Source organism: Anolis carolinensis, chromosome 2, assembly GCF_035594765.1.
Source record: "Anolis carolinensis isolate JA03-04 chromosome 2, rAnoCar3.1.pri, whole genome shotgun sequence".
Taxonomy (NCBI): domain Eukaryota; kingdom Metazoa; phylum Chordata; class Lepidosauria; order Squamata; family Dactyloidae; genus Anolis; species Anolis carolinensis.
This window is the reverse complement of record NC_085842.1, coordinates 275,418,233-275,436,902: the sequence shown is the minus strand read 5'-3', so window position 1 is coordinate 275,436,902 and position 18,670 is coordinate 275,418,233. Positions and strand designations below refer to the sequence as shown.

Sequence of the window (18,670 nt, the reverse complement as noted above, 5' to 3'; positions counted from 1 at the left end):
TTTTTGAGTGGTATTCTTTATTTACTCTCCTGATTTTAGAGTTTTTTTAATACTCAAAAATACCACTCAGAAAACTGAGGAATTCCAGACATGAATAATTTAGGACCAGCTAACACCTCCCAACAAAGACCTTGAAGCTGAAAGGCTATTCAATGCCAATCAAGATGGCCAATTACAACATTAACACCTGCCTCAAACAGACAAAGTTCTTTTTCCCACCCTGAGTATTCCACAGATATATAAACCCCACTTGACTAGTTTGCAACAGACCTCACAACCTCTGAGGATGCCTGCCATAGATGCAGGCAAAACATCAGGAAAGAATGCTTCTGGAACATGACCATACAGCCTGGAAAACTCACTCAACCCAAACATGAAATCACCATCTTGATTTGACTGAAAGGTGTTTGAGACATGTTTTGTGAGTTGGTTTAACAAAGGGCCGAGGAGCCCAATACTGGGAGAGAGAGAAAAAACCCACACATACCCTCATTATAGTCTGAGAAGCACTGCATTAAGGGGACTCTGAGATTTGATTGAAGACCAACTGTATAGTGGACTGAGTGTTGAAGTAGGACTTTGGGAGACTCAGGTTTGAGTCCTGCTTGACCAGAAAGCCCCATATTCTCAACCTCAGAGGAAAGCCAAGGGCACACCCACTCTGTTGTGTTTGCCTAGAGTCGCTCTAAATCAGGAGTGACTGAATGTACACAACAGTAATGGGAAGGAACCTATTGTGGGGTTCTTTTGGCAAGGTTTTTTTTTTGGAGGGTTATTTTTTTTGGTGGGGGGGGGGAGTGCCTTCTTTTGAGGTTGTGCCAAGGTCACACTATGGACAAGCATACTCAAATCCCTCAAAGGTTCCTTCTCCTTGTTGTTGTTGTTTCCGAATTATGGTGATTCTATCATGGGGTTCTCCGAGACCCAGGTTGCATCTAAGCTGTAGAATTAATGCAGTTTGACCCCCCACTTTAACTGCAGTGGCTTTTTGTCATGGAATCCTGTAATTTGCAGTTCAATGAGAAGCCAGTATTCTTTGGCAGATAAGGCTAAAGACTTTGTGAAACTACATCTCCCAGGATTCCATAGCATTGACCCACAGCAGTTAATGTGGGTGTCAAGCAGCACTAAATCTACACTGTTGTAGATGCACCCTCAGAGTTGCCCAAGTGGGCTTTCATGGCTGAGGGGTTTGTATAAACTGCTCAGGTTTTTATAAATGGGAAATAACTTGAAGTCACCTACAACGACAATAGGGTCCAGAGTCAGGACTGGTAAAGAAGTTGTGAACTTTTGTTGCGAAAGATAGAACACCTCGGTTTCATGACATAAATGGGCAGAAAATGCATGCCTGCCCTTTCTCTTGCAAGGGCTTTTGGCACCTGCTGCTCCGCCTCTGCCCAGTCCAGGGCTTCCGCCCTTATCTAGAGCTTGCTTTTCTTCAGTTCTTCAGCCTCAATTTCCCTTTCTTTCCCCCAATGAAAAAACAGGTCCTGAGCGACCCACCCGAAAGGCCCAGTCTTGGACAATGTGCTTTTGACGAAGGAGCTCTCTCCGCCAGAAGGCTTCAAAATGATGTGAGTAGCCAAATATTTCGAGACAGGGCTTTTATTTTTAGCCTCTCTCCCTGTTTATGCACCTACATTTTAGAATTAATGCAGCTTGATACCACTTTAACTGCCATGGTTCAATTTTTTGGAATCCTGGGAGCTGGACTTTTACAAATTCTTTAGCTTTCTCTGCCAAAGAGTGCTGGTGCCTCACCAAACTACAACTCTCAGGATTCCATAGCATTGAGCTAGAGCAGTTAAAGTGGTGTCAAACCACATTTGTTCTGGAGTGCAAATACATTCATTCTCAAAGTGACCTATCTCTGGATGATTCTTGGGCTACACAGTAAAATGAATTAAAGTTTGATGCCCTTTTAACTTTCCTGGCTCCATGCTATAGAATCCTGGGTGTTGTAATTTTACAAGATCTTTAGCCTTATCTGCCAGAGCGCTGGTACTTCATCAAACAACAACTTCCAGGATTCCATAGCATTGAACCAGGACAATTAAAGTCGTATCAAATTGCATTCATTCTATAGTGGAAGTCTTGCTGGATTTTGTGACTCCCAAGTATGGCTAATAGGATCCCAGCCTGAATCAGTGGAAGACTCTTGGCACCAAATAAGTTTCCCTAGAATAACTCCCTCTCCTAACTTTCCATGGAATCCTTCCCTCCCCTCACTCCACCCCAAGATTTTAACTTTGTTGTTGCTTTTGTGTTCCTTCAAGTCCTTTCAAACTTATGGCGATCCTGAAGCAAGTTTATCACAGGGTTTAAGAGTATGCAACTTACCCAGTGGGTTTCCAAGGCTGAAAAGGGAATTGGACACTGATCTCCATTCTTCCATTCTTTTCAGAAGTTATTAATACTACATAATTATTCATACCTCACCCTCTAACTTTAGTACAACTTGTCTTTTCCCTAAGCAATACCTTCTAATAATTAAAACCAAAAGTAACCAGGGTAGTTGTTTGCAAAAGGTTCATAAGAGGATTCTAGTTTTCTAGAAATGTCATTAGAGGAGCTTTCTCTAATGAAACAAGTTACTTTGTCCATTTTTGCTAAACCTATCAATGTCATGGAATGTTAAAATCTTTTTTAAAGGTTTTAGTCCGCAAATTGCTCACACTGTCCTTCTATGGCTATTTCCGTTTTGAAATATAGACATGGTTTCCAAGATGTTTTTGACTTTCTTTAGAGCTCCTCCAGTTTTTGCTAAACTCTAAGTCTCATAATGCTTGTCTTGACTGCCTTGGTTAGGGATGATGGGAGTTGACATCCAACAAGATTTGGTTCTTTGCCTCTGGATTGGCACATAAAATGTGCCTGTTTCAGGGCAAGTGAAGCAGAACTAGCCAGCAAGTTCTTTCCAGTTTATTGCTTTGCTGAATGTTTAAATTGTATATACACACACAAACTTGTTAATCTATTTTAACATGCCAGCACTTGATCAGCTTCCCACACTTTTGGCCTCAGAAGAACCACATCCAAAAGTTCATTGGGGGCAAAAGGCAGAGAGTTAACATTTATTTTAGGGAGTGTTTCTATGAATGCCAGTATTTCTAAACATTTTCCTACCGCTGCCATTTATTTCATTGTAAAAGATGGAAATAGAAAGCATTAAATTCAATTTTCTCAGCCTTTGCAAGGGAACAATAAAAGCTCCTTTTGGGGAAATGTAGCTTCTTTTTATGAAAGCAGTAACATTTCATGAAGTGAATGTTTACAAAACGCAAGTGCGCCCTCTACAGCATCAGGGACATCATGCAACTCCAGATTTCTGAATAGGAATTTCACATTTAATAGTAGTCTTAATGAGATAACATTTAGTAGCCTTAATGAGATACATTTATGCTGTTAAAATTGCCTGGATTTGGAGAGTAAGACCTCTCCTGCATTTGTTTATTGGTTGCCAAAGAAGAAAAGAAATACTTGTGATAGATTTCTGGCTTTGAAATATCTGTTATATTGAACTCTTGACATATACCTTGTAAAAGATTATGTTCTTTCATCGACACAGAGTCTCCTTCTCTGATCGTGCTTTAGAACTAAATAATTGTTTTAAGGAAGGTGGAGGGACATAACAAAGTAAGAACTGAGTCTCAGGGGAAAGATTGTAGCACTTTAATGTAAGTTGAATGCAAGTTGAATTGCCTGGGATAAATAGACATTGAACTATAGTTGGTGGGTCCCTGGACAAATACAGAGCCTGGAACAGTTATATTTTTGGACTGCAACTCATGAAATCCCTCAACATAGCCATTTAATTTACGGTTCATATCGACAAGTGTATTCAAGCCCCCTTGAGTCCAAGCATATTAGGCTAAAGATTGTTTTGTAAGGGACCATGCAGCCAAACCCAGATCTGTCTGTATATCTATCATCTAATTTATATTCAATTTGTCTTCCAGAGTAGGGCCTAAAGTTTATTACAACCAATTAAAACAAGGCATAGCCGAAAAGATGTGAACCAGTGCAGCAGTGGTAGTAATAGTAGTAATAATAATATAAATTTTATTTGTTACTCGCCTCTCCTCGTGGCTCGAGGTAGGGTACAACAGTCAAAACACATCAACATAAAATACATCCAATAAAATGCATATATTAAAACACATAGTGTAAGGATTAAAATACAGTAATAATAGAATGTACATTTAAAATTAATGGTTTAAAATCCCATAGTGTTGCTGCAGCCAATGAAAAGGTCCAATCAGGTTCTGTCTGGCTGGAGAAGATGCCCCTCAAGGGACCTAAGTGTTCTAAGGGGAGGATTGTATGGGAAAAGGTGTGCCTGGACCTAAGCCATGTAGGACTTTAGAGGTTATAACTAATACTTTATGCTTTGTCTGGAAATCAATTGTCAACCAGTGGAGTGTGATGTGCTCATTCCTAGATGTTCCTGTCACCCAGTGGTTCTCAACCTGTGGGTCCCCAACTGTTTTGGCCTACAACTTCCAGAAACCCCAGCCAGTTTGCCAGCTGTTAGGATTTCTGGGAGTTGAAGGCCAAAACATCTGGGGACCCACAGGTTGAGAACCACTGCTATAACCAATCTGGCTACAATGTTTTGAACTAATCGAGTTTCCAAACAGAGTTAGTCTGACATACAGAATATTGCAGAAGTCCAACCTTGAGGTTACCAGCATGTGCACACTATAACCCGCCTCAAGCCACGAGGAGAGGTGGGTAAGAAATAAAATCATTATTATTATGCACTACCATCAGCTGAAGGTAATAAGCATTCTTGACCATGGCATCTATCTAGGCTGACATTTGGAGAGACAGATCAGGAGTACCTGTGAACAAGACATTCAGGGGCAGGGGAGGGGGGGTAACCCATCCAGAACTGGATGACACACCTCCATCCCCAGGTTTTAAGTCGTAGTCCAAAAATATAATTGTTCAATGTTGTGAACAAATGCATTTGTCTAGGAACCCTTGTTTTATTTGGATTCAGTTTCAATTTGTTTCTCTTCATTCAGCCCACTACCTCTTCCAGGCTTTGGGTAGTGTGGTACTTTGAGTATTGGACTATGACTTTGGAGACCAGTTTAAATCCTCACTCAGCCATGGAAATCCACTGGGTGATCTTTGGGCAAGTCACATTCTCACAGCCTTAGCAAGAGGAAATGGCAAATCCACTCAGAACAAAGAGAAGAACCCATGATAAGTTTAGCATAATGTCACTATAATATGGTAAAGAACTGAAAATCCAAAGGTTTTTATGTCTGGATTAAATCAAATGAAACTTGCCAAGGATTGTAGTAAAGGCTACCTTTTTAGATTACAGCTCTCAGGATCCCTAGCCAGAATTCTTCCAGGTTCTAGGAGTTGTAGTTCACATTAACTTTCTGAAGCTTTGGAGATAAGTGGTGGAAAAAGCTTTGTTCCTTAGGTCTGTATTATTCAAGACAGTTCATAAAGGGCACAGGTTTGGAATATGCAGTGTCCTGTGGTCTACGACTTAATCCGCTTAACTTCTCTTGAATCCTCCTAGTAAAGTAAATTATTTTCCAGTGTGATGTAGTGGTTTGAATGTTGGGCGACCCTTGCTTGGCCATTAAAAAAAACACTGGATGTCCTTAGGCAAGTCACACTCTCTCAGCCTCAGACAAAGGCAAATGTCTTCCGAACAACTTTTTCCAAGAAAACACTGTGATAGGTTCACCTTAGGGTTACTCTAGGTTGAAGCAGCAGCAAGAATTGATTTACAACTTGAAATACTTGAAATGTTATGGCTTCAGTAGAACATAGAAGCATAGAGCAAGAAGAGACTTCAAGAACCAATACAGACCAACCCTTGCCATGGAGGAATCCTCTGCTAAACTATTTTTGATAGTCACCCAACCTCTGTCTAAAGACCTCCAAAGGAAAATTGAAGACCTCTGAGGTCATCTGCGTCACTGGCAAACCATTCTTACAATTGGGAAGTTCTTCCAAAGGTTCTGAGTGGAACTTCTTTTGTAATTTGAATCCATCATTTCATGGATGGTGGCGCAATGGGTTAAACCAGGCATGGGAAAACTAAGGCCTGGGGGCCGGATGCGACCCCTTGGGTGCTTACCTCAGGCCCCATCATTTTCCCTGTCATCTCAGCATGAGGATAGGGGAGGAAGGCAGGCAGCAGCTGAGATCCCTCTGGAGCACTCTCAGCCAAGAGGAGGACAGCCTGAAGATCGGGAGAGAAGGATTGGGGCAGTCGCCACATGTCTCCTTTTCCTTCCGGCATAAGGATGGGGCAGGTAGACTCGTCCTCATGCCAGGAGGACAACATGTGGATGACCCGGGCCCCGCCCCGCCCACTCCCAGCCCCGCCCTCTCACAGGCCCTCCCCCTCTCAGGCCCATCCCACCCAGTGTGTGCCCAGCCACCCTCCCTCCTGGCCGGGCCCACAATGCATCCCCAAGGTCAAAAAGTTTGCCCATCCTGGGTTAAACCCTTGTGAACTGCTGACCTGAAGGTTTGAATCCTGTGAGATGGGGTGAGCTTCTGTCTGTCAGCTCTAGCTTGTGGGAACATGAGAGAAGCCTCCCAGTAACACACCCCTGGGCAAATTCTCTATAGACCAGTGGTTCTCAACATGTGAGTCGGCAGATGTTTTGGCCTTCAACTCCCCAAAATTATTATTTCATAACAGCTGGTAAAGTGGATGGGATTTCTGGGAGTTGTAGGCAAAAATACATGGGGACCTACAGGTTAAGAATCACTGCAGTGTAGACAGTCAATTCTCTCACACCAGAAGCGACTTGCAGTATGTTCTTGTCACTTCTGACAAGATAAAAACATTTAAGGAATTTATTTTCAGATGGGACTATTTGGGATGGGTACACCTGTTTCTCAAGGCTGGTGTTTTTACTAAAGAGCCACTCCCATTGAACTGGGTGGGCTATCATTCTGAATAAACATTTCAAAGGCTTAATTGTGCATATGTAGCTACATTGTGGTCAGTGTGCAAATATGTTCTTAGAAAAGGTGGTGGCAGTTAATTAAAACAACTTGCCGAAAATTATCTCAGGATTAAGTTAAAGAGCATTGTTAATATATTTGCTCCAGTGGTTTAATCCCATTTACATTTGTGGAACAGGGCTTTCCTCACAGCAATCATTGATGCCTCTTTTCTGTTTAAAGGATTAGATTATTTTTTTTAAAAGGGGGGTGCATGAGGACAATGTATTTTGATACGATTAAAATAAACCAATTTTAGCATGGATTTGGGCGGATTACAAATCATTTCCTCAGATGAATTAACAGACTAAACCTTAAACAGAATTTAGGGGAAAATAGATATTTATACTACATCTACCAGAATCCCCATCACCATGGCTGAGGGTTCTGGGATTTGTCGCACAGAAATCCAACTTTCCCAGGCTTGGGAGAGGCTAAGTTTGTACATTTTCCTTCAAAGACTGTGTACATTTATAAGGCTGATGAGAAGTTTCAAGTTCTGTATAAAAACTATCCCAAGAAATAAATTTATAGCTGTGTATGAAAGTTAGTAAAACCTCTGCCATGAGTAAGGAGCTGCGTATAGGAGCTGATGAACAGGAAAGTGTATTCAAGTGTTAAAGCAATTCACAAAGATTAGATTCCACTTTACACTTACTGATAAGGAAATTGGATCCTGTTAGCTTCCCTCCCCCAAGAGTGTGTCTGTTCTCCTCCCTTCCATAGGCTTTTGGTGTGTTTGGTGGCTATTGAGGAAATGCACAGAGCAAAACAGAGAGTGCTATCAATGTAGTTGTTTTCGGTTTCAATTTATAGTGACTTGAAAGACCTCAAGCACCTCCCTTCAGGTCTTGCAAACACATAGAAGTAGCTGCCCAGATTGGTGATATTAATAGCCAAATCAAAACCTTGAAAGCTAATTTTAAGCAGATTGTAATTTTAAAATTACAATCCATGCCAATCCCATCTTGTTGAACACAAGTTAGGGCGCATTTCACTGTAGAATGAATGAAATTTAGCACTGCTTTAATGCTATGGAATCGTGGGAGTTCTAGTTTTATACAGTTTTTAGCCTTCTCTGCCAGGGTCCTGATTGCGTTGTTGAAGGCTTTCATGGCTGGAATCACTGGGTTGCTGTGAGTTTTCTGGGCTGTATGGCCATGTTCCAAAAGCGATGGAACCACAGACGTTGTAGTTTGGTAAGGTCTTCAGTGCTGGCGCCTCACCAAATTACAAATCCCAGGATTCCACAGCCTTCAGCCACATCAACTTAAAGTGGCATCAAACTGTATTCATTCAGTGGGTTGCTGTGAGTTTTCCGGGCTGTATGCCCATGTTCCAGAAGCATTCTCTCCTGACGTTTTGCCCGCATCTATAGCAGGCATCCTGAGAGGTTGAGGTATATTGGAAACTAGTCAAGTGTTGTTTATATATGTGTGGAAGGTCCAGGGTGGGAGAAAGAACTCTTGTCTGTTGGATGCAGGTGTGAATGGTGCAATTGGCCACCTTGATTAGCATTGAATGGCCTTGCAGCTTCAAAGTCTGGCTTCATCCTGCCTGGGGGAATCCTTTGTTGGGAGGTGTTAGCTGGCCCTGATTGATTCATGTCTGAAATTCCCCGTTTTCAGAGTGTTGTTCTTTATTTACTGTCCTGATTTTAGAGGTTTTTTAAAATACTGGTAGCCAGATTTTGTTCATTTTCGTGGTTTCCTCCTTTCTGTTGAAATTGTCCACATGCTTGTGGATTTCAGTGGCTTCTCTGTGTAGCCTGACAATTGTTAGAGTGTTTCCAGCATTTCTGTGTTTTCAAATAATATGAAGCAGGAAGAAGCCAGACTTTGATGCTGCAAGGCCATTCAGTGCTAATCAAGGTGGCCTATTGCAACATTCACACTTGCTTCAAGCAGACAAAGAGCGGACCTTCCACAGATATATAAACCCCACTTGCATGTTTTTTTCAACCTCTGAGGATGCCTGCCATAGATGTGGGCAAAACGTCAGGAGAGAATGCTTCTGGAGCATGGCCATACAGCCCGTGGTTGGTTGCCTCACCAAAGGACAACTCCCAAGTTAAAGTGGGGTCAAACTGCAGTAAATGTACAGTGTGGATAAGACATGAGCAAACTTGGGCCCTTCAGGTGTTTTGGACTTCAACTCCCACAATTCCTAACAGCCTCCTGGCTGTTAGGAATTGTGGGAGTTGAAGTCCAAAACACCTGGAGGGCCCAAGTTTGCCCATGCCTGGTGTAGATGCACCCTCAGTTGCAGTGGCAAAATCGGTGGCAATCCGCAGGCGTCTCTCCCTTCCCCCAGCATTCAAGTTCCAGCCGAGTTTTTTGCACTTAGGAATCCGTCTAGTTGGCGCTCGCATGATGTGTATGTAACCTAAACCGAGGTTCCATGGGTCACGTGACACAATGGGGTGCATGCGTGTGCGATTTTTTTTCCCTCCCTTTCCCTATTCTTCCCTCCTCGCTCCCAGCCAATCATATTCCCAGCCTGGCCCAGCTCAGTGCTTTTGGCTTGGGACTCTGGCAAAAGCCTACGTTCCAAATCGGAATGTTGGGGCAACGCGGCGGGCGCTGTGATTGGCTGTAAGAAGTACGGCGGAGGGCCGAAGGAGTTGGCCTGCGGGGCTCAGACCGCGATTCCCCTTCTTAAAGGGAAAGTCCCGAATTTTCTCTAACTTGAGATGTGTTTTAAAAATCGCTTTTCCCCGGGGTTTTTAAATAATGACTGCATGTGTTGTCGAAGGCTTTCATGGCCGGAATCACTGGGTTGTTGTGAGTTTTCCGGGCTGCATGGCTATGTTCCAGAAGCATTCTTTCCTGACGTTTCGCCTGCATCTATGGCAGGCATCCTCAGAGCTTGTGAGGTCTGTTGGAAACTAGTCAAGTGGGGTTTATTTATCTGTCCAGGGTGGAGAAAGAACTCTTTTCTGTTTGAGGCAGGTGTGAATGTTGCAATTGGCCACCATGATTGGCATTTGAATAGCCTTTCAGCTTCAAGGCCTGGCTGCTTCCTGCCTGGGAGACTCATTTGTTGGGAGGCGTTAGCTGGCTGTTATTGATTCAAGTCTTGTGGTGTTCTTTATTTATCAATCACCTCTCAACAAAGGACCCCCCCCCCCCCCGCCAAAGGCAGGAAGCAGCCAAGCTTTGAAGCTGCAAGGCTATTCAGTACTAATCAAGGTGATTAATTACAACATTCTCACCTGCCTCCATCAACCCAGAGTTCATTCTCTCACCCTGAACATTCCAGATATAAAAACCTCACTTTCTTAGTTTCCAACAGACCTCATTATCTCTGATGATGCCTGCCATAGATGTGGGCAAAACGTCAGGAGAGAATGCTTCTGGAACACGGCCATAGAGTCCGGAAAACTCACAACAACCCAGTGATTCCGGCCATGAAAGCCTTCAACAACACATCTGTTGAATCCATGGGTGCATTTACATGGCTGATTCACACTGTAGAATTATTGCAGCTTGACCCCACTTTAACGGCTATGGAGTAATGGGAGTTATAGTTCTGCAAGCTCTTTAGCCTTTTCCTGCCAAAGAATGTTTGGCAAAGACCAAGCTACAAATCCCGGGATTCCATAGCATTGAACCATGGCAGTTCAAGTGGTGCCAAACTGCATTAATCCTACAGTGTAGATATTTCCACCCTTAGTGGGCCTTCTCTAGGAGCTGGATTTTGTAATCCTCGCCCGATTCAGTTTTGTTTTGAGTTTCACCATCTAACCAACCCCACCCACTTCTTAAAGTGTAAACACCCAGACAAGCCACTGGGCTCTTTGGCAAAAGTCGACTCCAATGTTTTTTTTTCAAAGGAGGGGGAGGGAAGTTCCGGCCTCCTATGAGAGCCGCCTTTGTTTTGTTGGAGCCAATGGGAGCGCAGCAGGTGGGGGGAAGAACCAATAGGGGCGAGGTGGGCGGGGCGGGAGCCAATGGGAGCGCGGCGGGAGGGGCGGCGGGCGGGGAAGAGCGGAGCCGAGATTGCTTCCAGCGAAGAAGGAAGGCAGGAAGGTCCGGAGGGAGGGAAGGCAAGGCGGAGGAACGGCGCTCCCGGATCCTGACTCGCTTTGTGCCTCTGCTTTCTCTTTCTGGCTCGGCGATGCTGCTGCCTTCGCTGCCCGTCCCTGGCTGGGGCTGATCCTCAGGAGGAAGAAGAGGAAGCGAGGAGAAGGAGGAGGCCCGCCCGGCTGCTCATGCACCCGCCCCGCCGCCGCCTCTCCGCTGGAGCCCCGCAGAGCTGCATGGACGGGCATGGGGAGGGCGGGCCCGTACTGCGCATGCGCTGAGGAAGAGCCGCAGCAGCAGCAACGCCGCAAACAGCGCCAACCCCCGCCTCTCCTGGGGCTCCTCGTCGGCCTCGGGCTCCTTCTTCACGCAGGTACCGCCCTCGTGCGCTCTCCTTTGCGGGTGTAGACTGTAAATGCGCTCTTGCACCACTTTTTAAACCGCCATGGCTAAATGTTATGGGATCCTGGGAGTTGTAGTTCTGCAAGGCCTTGAGCCTTCTCTGCCTTAGCAAACTACAACTCTCAGATTTCCATAGGCTTGGATGCTGCAGTATCAACGCAGCTTGGAACCGCTCCTGCCATCCTTTGGTGCTGTGGAATCTGGGAGTTGTAGTTTTGCAAGGCCTTGAGCCTCTTCTGCAAACTACAACTCCCAGGTTTCCATATGCTTGGATGGAATAGAATTAACACAGCTTGGCACGGTCCTAACTGCCACTCCTCCATGCTGTGGAGTCCTGGGAGTTGTAGTTTTACAGGATCTTGGGCCTTTTCTATAAATTACAACTTCCAGAATTCCATAGGCTTGGACGCAGTGGAATTAAGGCAATTTGGAATTGCCCCTAACTACCATCCTCGGTGTTGTGGAATCCTGGGATTTGTAGTTTTGCAGGGTCTTGAGCCTTCTCTGCTTTAGCAAGCGACAACTCCCAAGATTCCATATGCTTGGATGCAGTAGAATTAATGCAACTTGGAACGGCTCCTAACTCATCCCTCGATCTTGTTGAATCCCGGGAGTTGTAGTTTTGCAAGGCCTTGAGACTCTTCTGAAAACTACAACTCCCAGGATTCCATATGCTTGGACGCAGTGGAATTAATGCAGTTTGACACTGCTCCTAACTGCCATCCTCTATGCTATGGAATCCTGGGAGTTGTAGTTTTGCAGATTTTTGAACCTCTTCTACAAACTACATCTCCCAGGATTCTATAGACTTGGATGCAGTAGAATTAACGCAGCTTGGAACTGCTCCTAACTGCCATCTCTCGATGCTGTGGAATCCTGGGAATTGTAGTTTTCTCAAGGGGTGCACCTACACTGTGGAAAGAATGAATACAGTTTGACAACACTTGTAATTTGTACGGCTCCATGTTGTAGAGTCCTGGGAGCTGTGCCTTGTCAAACTACAACTCCCTGAATTCCATAGCATTGAGTCAAGGCAGTTAAAGTGGTGTCAAGTTGCATTCATTCTATAGTGGAAGCCTTGCTGGATTCCATCGCATTGGGGGCATCTACCATGGCTCAATGTTATGGGATCTTGGGAGTTGTAGTTTTGCAAGACCTTAAGCCTTCTCTGCCTCTTTGGTGCCTCGTCATACTACAACTCCCTATATTCCATAGAATTGGGGGCATCTACCATGACTCAGTGTTATGGGATCTTGGGAGTTGTAGTTTAGTAAGTACTTGAGCCTTCTCTGCCTTTTTGGTGCCTTGTTAAACTACAACTCCCTACGGTCCATCGCATTGGGGGCATCTACCATGGCTCATGTTGTGGGATCTTGAGAGTTATAGTTTTATAAGTTCTTGAGCCTTCTCTGCCTCTTTGGTGCCTCGTCAAACTACAACTCCCTACGTTCCATAGGATTGGAGGCATCAACACTGTACAATTAATGCAAGTTGTCACCACTTTAATTGCCATGGCTTAATGGTATGGAATCTTGGGAAGGATACATTTTTAAATCCTCATTTTTGTTGAGAAGTGAAGGAAGAAGCAAAAGAACAAAGATAATACAAAGAAGGCACTATAGTGTTTTATATAACACATAACAAAGTGTAATTCTAACACACACTAACCTAGCACCTACCAACATTAATATACACCTATTTAACAAACAATTGCTAAAACTATTCTATCAATCTTACACTCACTGTCTGTCAGGATTTAGACATTATCACCTTCTTCCTTTAGATAATTCCATATTTCAACTTTTGAAATTATCCCTCTAATTTATAAAATCCAAGAGTTGTTCCCATCCTTGTTTGAAGTTGGTCAAAGATTTCTCCTTGATCAGCACCACCGGTTTGCCCATCTGTGCTACAAGGGTCTCCAGCCTTCTCTGCCAAAGAAGAGGACTGGTGGTGCCTTTTCAGAGCCGTAGCAGTGTAAACTGGTGTCAGACTGGATTAATTCTATAATGTAGGTAGAAAGGAAAGAGTGGAGGGCGTTCTCCTTTAGACCCCCGAAGGCTTTGCTTATTTTGGTTTTTTTTTACATCCCCAGAAGAATCAAAGTGAAAATTGGCCGGTTGCACAACAAGCAAATAAAATAAATAGAGGGGTGTGTGTGTATCTTGGGCTACAGAGTTTGGGCGTTTGGCTGGCACCGCTCCCCCATCCTGGCCCTGGTATGTTTACTAAGGCAGCAGTGCTGAGATCAGGTTTCACTCCTCTTGGCCTCCTTCTCCTCCTCCTCTTGGTTTTGCTAAACTGCAGCTGGCGCTGAAGGAACTGTGGAGGGGAAGGCGAAGCTTTTCTCCGCCTCCTTTCTTTTTTGCTTTTATAGGAGCTCAACTGGAAGCCGGGTCTGGTTTGGGATTGGAAAACAAAGCTTGGCTTGGAGAAAGTGGCTCCTACAGGTGTGTGTCTACGCTGTAGAATGAATGCAATTGAACACCACTTGAAGTGCCAGGATTCAATGTTATGGAATCATGAGGGTTATAGTTTTACAATGGTCTTTATCCTTTTCGGCCAAAGAGGTAGTGCCATTCCGTCCTGACAAGCTACAGTTCCCAGGAGTTTAGCATTGAGTCCTGGTAGTTAAAAGTGGTGTCAAACTGCATTCATTCTACGGTGTAGATGCAACTCACAGTTCTCCGAATTGGAAAAAAAAAGGGCTGGTGAAAATTACTTCTGTGGGACAACAACTCCCAGTGGATTATTTCTCCAGCCCTTGTTTTTTCTGTCTGCTCTCTGATACAACTTGATAGGACTTGCCTGTCCTCTTTCCTTCAAGCTTCTTTTCTCACATCTGAAAAAAAGAACACACACACACACTCATTTATTGCTTTGCTATTAGCCTTACTCTGTTGGATCAGATCTCACAGTAATTTTATAAGGTCTTTGTCCTTCTTTGCCAAAGAATAACTGCATTACTTCTACAATGGAATTGATCTTTATAGGATTGTTCAGGGAATGAGATAAAATTTTGAATGGGTGGTTCAGGGGTAAAAGAGACCTTTTCTCAAAGTAGAGTTAGGAAACTTTGTTATGTGAAGGGAGAAACACCCAATGTACCCACTGTTTTTCTTGTCATGCTTCTCCAACATAAAGGGGAACTGTGCCAGTAAAGCTTTGGTTTTCCTTGTCTGCACATTGCCTGCCCAGTGTTGTTTTTCAGTATCGTTTACACAGCTTTTCTGTCTAAACATTTAAAATAATGCAGCTTTTATTTAAAAAAAATGCTTCCCAACTCTAAAATCAGTTATTTTTAAGGGTTGGAGGTATTAAGTTAGACACATATGTTCTTGGTACAAACCCAGAAACCCAGTAGGAACTGTATTTGGATGTATTGAGTGAAGCATTGCAACTCGTTTGAGGATGTTGCTGCGTTCAAGTGATCCTTTTTTCATTGACAGATCATGTTGCAGGAAACAGGAAACAGTCATAAATCAAAGCAGTCTTCCAGAAATGCTTGATTCTACTTTTGACCCAATATGGCTTAAAATCTTTGGAATTACATTGTTCAACTTCTCATAGAACATTAATGTACCTCCTCAGAGAAACAAAGAGACTTCTTGAATTTTAAGGTGTTCTAGCAAACAGTCACTTGTTCAAGTCTGAGTGCACCACACTTCAGGCAGAGTTTGGAAAAGTTACATTTTTAGGCTACTAGAATCCAGATAGCATGGTCCCTTATGTAGTTCGCTTACATTGTGGCCATGTTAGCTAGGGGATTCTGGAAGCTGTAGTTTAAAAATAACTTCACTAAGCTCCAAATTTAAGATAAGAGATTTAAAATGATTTCAGTATGTTTCTTTCTCCCTTGTGTAGCTTATTCTTGTGTGTACATCAGCAAAAGAAGTAATGTGGAGATTTAGTGGCTTTTGTATTTACAGAGGAGGAATAATATTGACAAATAATAAATTCTCCTTGTGACTTCCTTTGTTAAATATTTAGCACATAGTCCTGAACAAACAGTGAGTTCACCTCCTTGGCTTCCTTTATAACACATTCATGCATTGTTGCTTTAGAGTCTGAATTTCTGTTTACGAGAAAGCCCCAGAGTAAGGTACAGATCTCTGCTGGGACTTTGTCTTAAGAACCAAAGCCTACAATGTGGAAGAGAACTAGATGCAATCTCCTGGGTCATGCCCCTGTGTATATTTAATTCAGCACACAGCGTAGGGTTATGTGCTGGGTTTGGGAAATGCAGTTGTAGTTCTTGGCCTTTGATTAAGAGTGATGAGCAAAAATAATGCATCCTGTTTATCTTGGCAGTCTGGAATGAAAAGGCCTTCAGCTATAGTTCATGCCCAATACTTGTATTGCAAGTAATCCAGTGACCTGAATACATGCACTCAGTGTTTGGAACTAGGACAGACTATAGCCTGATAAAAGACTAGTTTTCCTTTCCAGTCAAACTAGTTATTTACAACAGTTTCTTTTGTTCATCAGATTGAGTGTTGTTTGGCAGTTCTTGTGTTCTGAGTCATTTAGTCCAATGGCTCTTTGGTTGTTGTTTGTTTACTTTTGGTTTGGATTCTGATCTGGTTTAAGCCAGTAGAAGTTTAGTTAAGTAATTCAGTACTTCCCAAGAGACTGGTTTTATTCTTGATTGGGTGGGGAAACTTGAATGTTCTCTTTCTGATGCTGACTTGATTATATTAGATGGAAAACTCACTAGTCCGTAGAGGGACTAGTGCAAAGCATCTAGATTGAAAAGCACACAGTGAATTGGAATTGAGCGAGGAAGAAACACATTTATTCTGGATTACAATTTGAAAATGTGTGAATAGAGCCTTCACTGAATGACCATAACCATATTCTTGCTAATTCGCCAGTACATCCCATATTGTCAGATCTCTCCCTTGACTGCTTTATTTTGTACAAGTCTCCCAGACCTAACTAGATTAGATACAGCAGAGTTCATTCTACCCTTTAGGTATTGCTGGACTCTGTAACTGTAGTTAACATAGCCCGGCAATGAGGAGTGATGGGATTTATAGTGCCAACAGCATGCATACAGTTTCTGCTCCCTGCCCTAAATGGGCTACTTTATTTAAAACTTGGAAAACAAATTTTTAGTTTGCAGCACCAAAAATCCCCAAGCCTAGTCAGTGACCATGCTGATTGGTAGATTTTGAAAGTGTAGTCAAACAAAACAATTCTTCTAAGTTTTTATTTATTTATTAATGCCTGACTTAGCATATTCTCCCCCCCCCCCCCTTCAATTGGAAATAAGAAACTTGTAGTTAACTTATGGGAATATAGGGCAAGAACCCTTGAAATTTATATATGTGTATATATTTTCCTCATTTGTTAAATCTGTGTTTTTGTTTGAATGGCATACTCTGTGGAACTGTGGCTGATGGTAATATATCATGCTTAATGATATTGCTTGTAACTTTCCTTTGTGATATCAGTAGGATGTTCCACCTGTGGGGGTGCATGACATTGTCCCTATATCTCCGGTTTTTGCCTTGAAATTTCAGGACCTAGTATAGTTTTGATCTGGCAACACTAATGGTTGTTGAAGTGAAAAGCTTTCAGATATTAGGTTTTTTTTCTATTTCATGGAGTGGAGGTGAAGGTAGATACAATCCAGTTTATGACTGGATTTCTCTAGATTCCCTGCTTTGCATGAAGGCAGGTGGGTAAGATGATGTATAATATTCAGCTTCAGTCCAATATGGTGGAATACAAACAAGCTAGCTGTACTAAAGCAATGATTTTTAAAATGGCCTTTTCAGTTATAATTAGAATTCAGGTAAATGTTACTCTATATCCAATAGAAGTTGTTGAAAAAAATGACTCGTATGCCACCCAGCTGCTGCTGCCTCTTTTTTTGTGGGTTCCTTCTGAAGTGAGAGTGATTTCTTGCAGGATTTTGCAAGGTCGTCATCCGAATGCTTTTCCTCTTGCAGGTGGTTAGGCAGGCATATGTTTTATTACACCCACATTACTTATTTCCTCACTCATGCAGCTTTTAAAACTCCTCTCCATTTCTCTAAACAGCAAGCCACACTAATAAGGATATTGGAAGAACAGGCACCAGTGCGGCTGAAATTGGCAATCTTGTGGTATTGCTTTCACGGTGGATTTATAGTTCTGTGAACACTGCCTTAGTGGTGCCAAGTGAACTTCAGTTTTAATTTTTCGGATGCAACTGCTCAAGCCATTTTAATTGTGAATGGGGAACATTCAAGCCAAACTTCAGTCAGATTGCAAGGCAAATCTTCCTAAATCAGTACTGAGTCTTCTAGTTAACTTCTAGAACTGACCTGACATCCATTACTTGGAAGTAGATTCACGCAATTCTGTGTAAACAAGAGGCAGTTCTAGATAGATGTTCTCCTAAAAGAGTCGGTGAACTCTGAAGGGAGTGGAAATTATCTTCCAAGTTAAAAATGCATAAAATTGGGGCTGTCGGCATATTTTTCTCCTTTTCCTGGCTTTGTGACAGGCCACCTGGAGATTTACTTGAATTATCAGGGCTGAACCAGTCCCTGTTCTTTTATTATAAAGGCCAAAACTAGAATTCCTTATCCTCAAATCTTCCCTCCTCCCCCAATCTCGGAGGCCTCAGACTTTTAACAAACAAAGGTTTTGATTTTTAAGCAACCGGAGACTGGCTACTTCTTCCTTCTGATTGAAGGAATGAAACAGATCTGTCTATAAACGGGATATAAAGCTGGTAATACTGATGTACTCTTTCCCTCTTGTGAACACTGAGAACAATAACACAAGTTAACATCACATAGAGCTCTTATTTAGGTTTTTACTCCCTTGTGCCCTTTTTGGTTTGGTCTTGAGTTTGAAAACAACCACCATTGCATTCGGGTGTCCATGGAAACCAGTTAATTATAAAGTATGGAGGAAACAAATGCAGTGGAAGGAGGATCAGTGGGACTGGGAAGAGAAAGCTGCATTTAAAAATTGGCATTGTTGATGTATTTATTTTTTGCATTGGTCACAGATGCCGTTTTCATGGCACAGGCTCTCCCCCTTGATGTTTTCAGTAAAGTTTGGAAATTGCTAACGAACTTCACAGCTTGTGAATATATTTTATAACAACTCCAAATAAGCATGGCACTTTTCCTTTGGGAAGATGTAGCATGGGTGCCACCTGATGCCATCAGACTGTCTTGCTAATAGTAAAGTTTGGACATGCTGCTGTTTTTGGGCTTCAGTTCTAAGAATCCATCAGACAGTAA

The 18,670-nt window shown here is 42.8% G+C and overlaps 1 protein-coding gene across 2 annotated transcripts in view; it reads left to right on the top strand.

Annotated features, from left to right (window-relative positions):
• rgmb (repulsive guidance molecule BMP co-receptor b) overlaps positions 1 to 18,670 on the top strand; it is a 46,525-nt gene that overhangs the window by 1,829 nt on the left and 26,026 nt on the right. For both annotated transcript variants that reach the window (XM_008103077.3, XM_062972233.1), the window contains exons 2-3: positions 1,491 to 1,577; positions 11,162 to 11,394. In XM_008103077.3, the coding sequence (XP_008101284.1) occupies positions 1,573 to 1,577; positions 11,162 to 11,394 (238 nt within the window). In that variant the 5' untranslated portion in view covers positions 1,491 to 1,572. The remainder of the gene's footprint in view (positions 1 to 1,490; positions 1,578 to 11,161; positions 11,395 to 18,670) is intronic.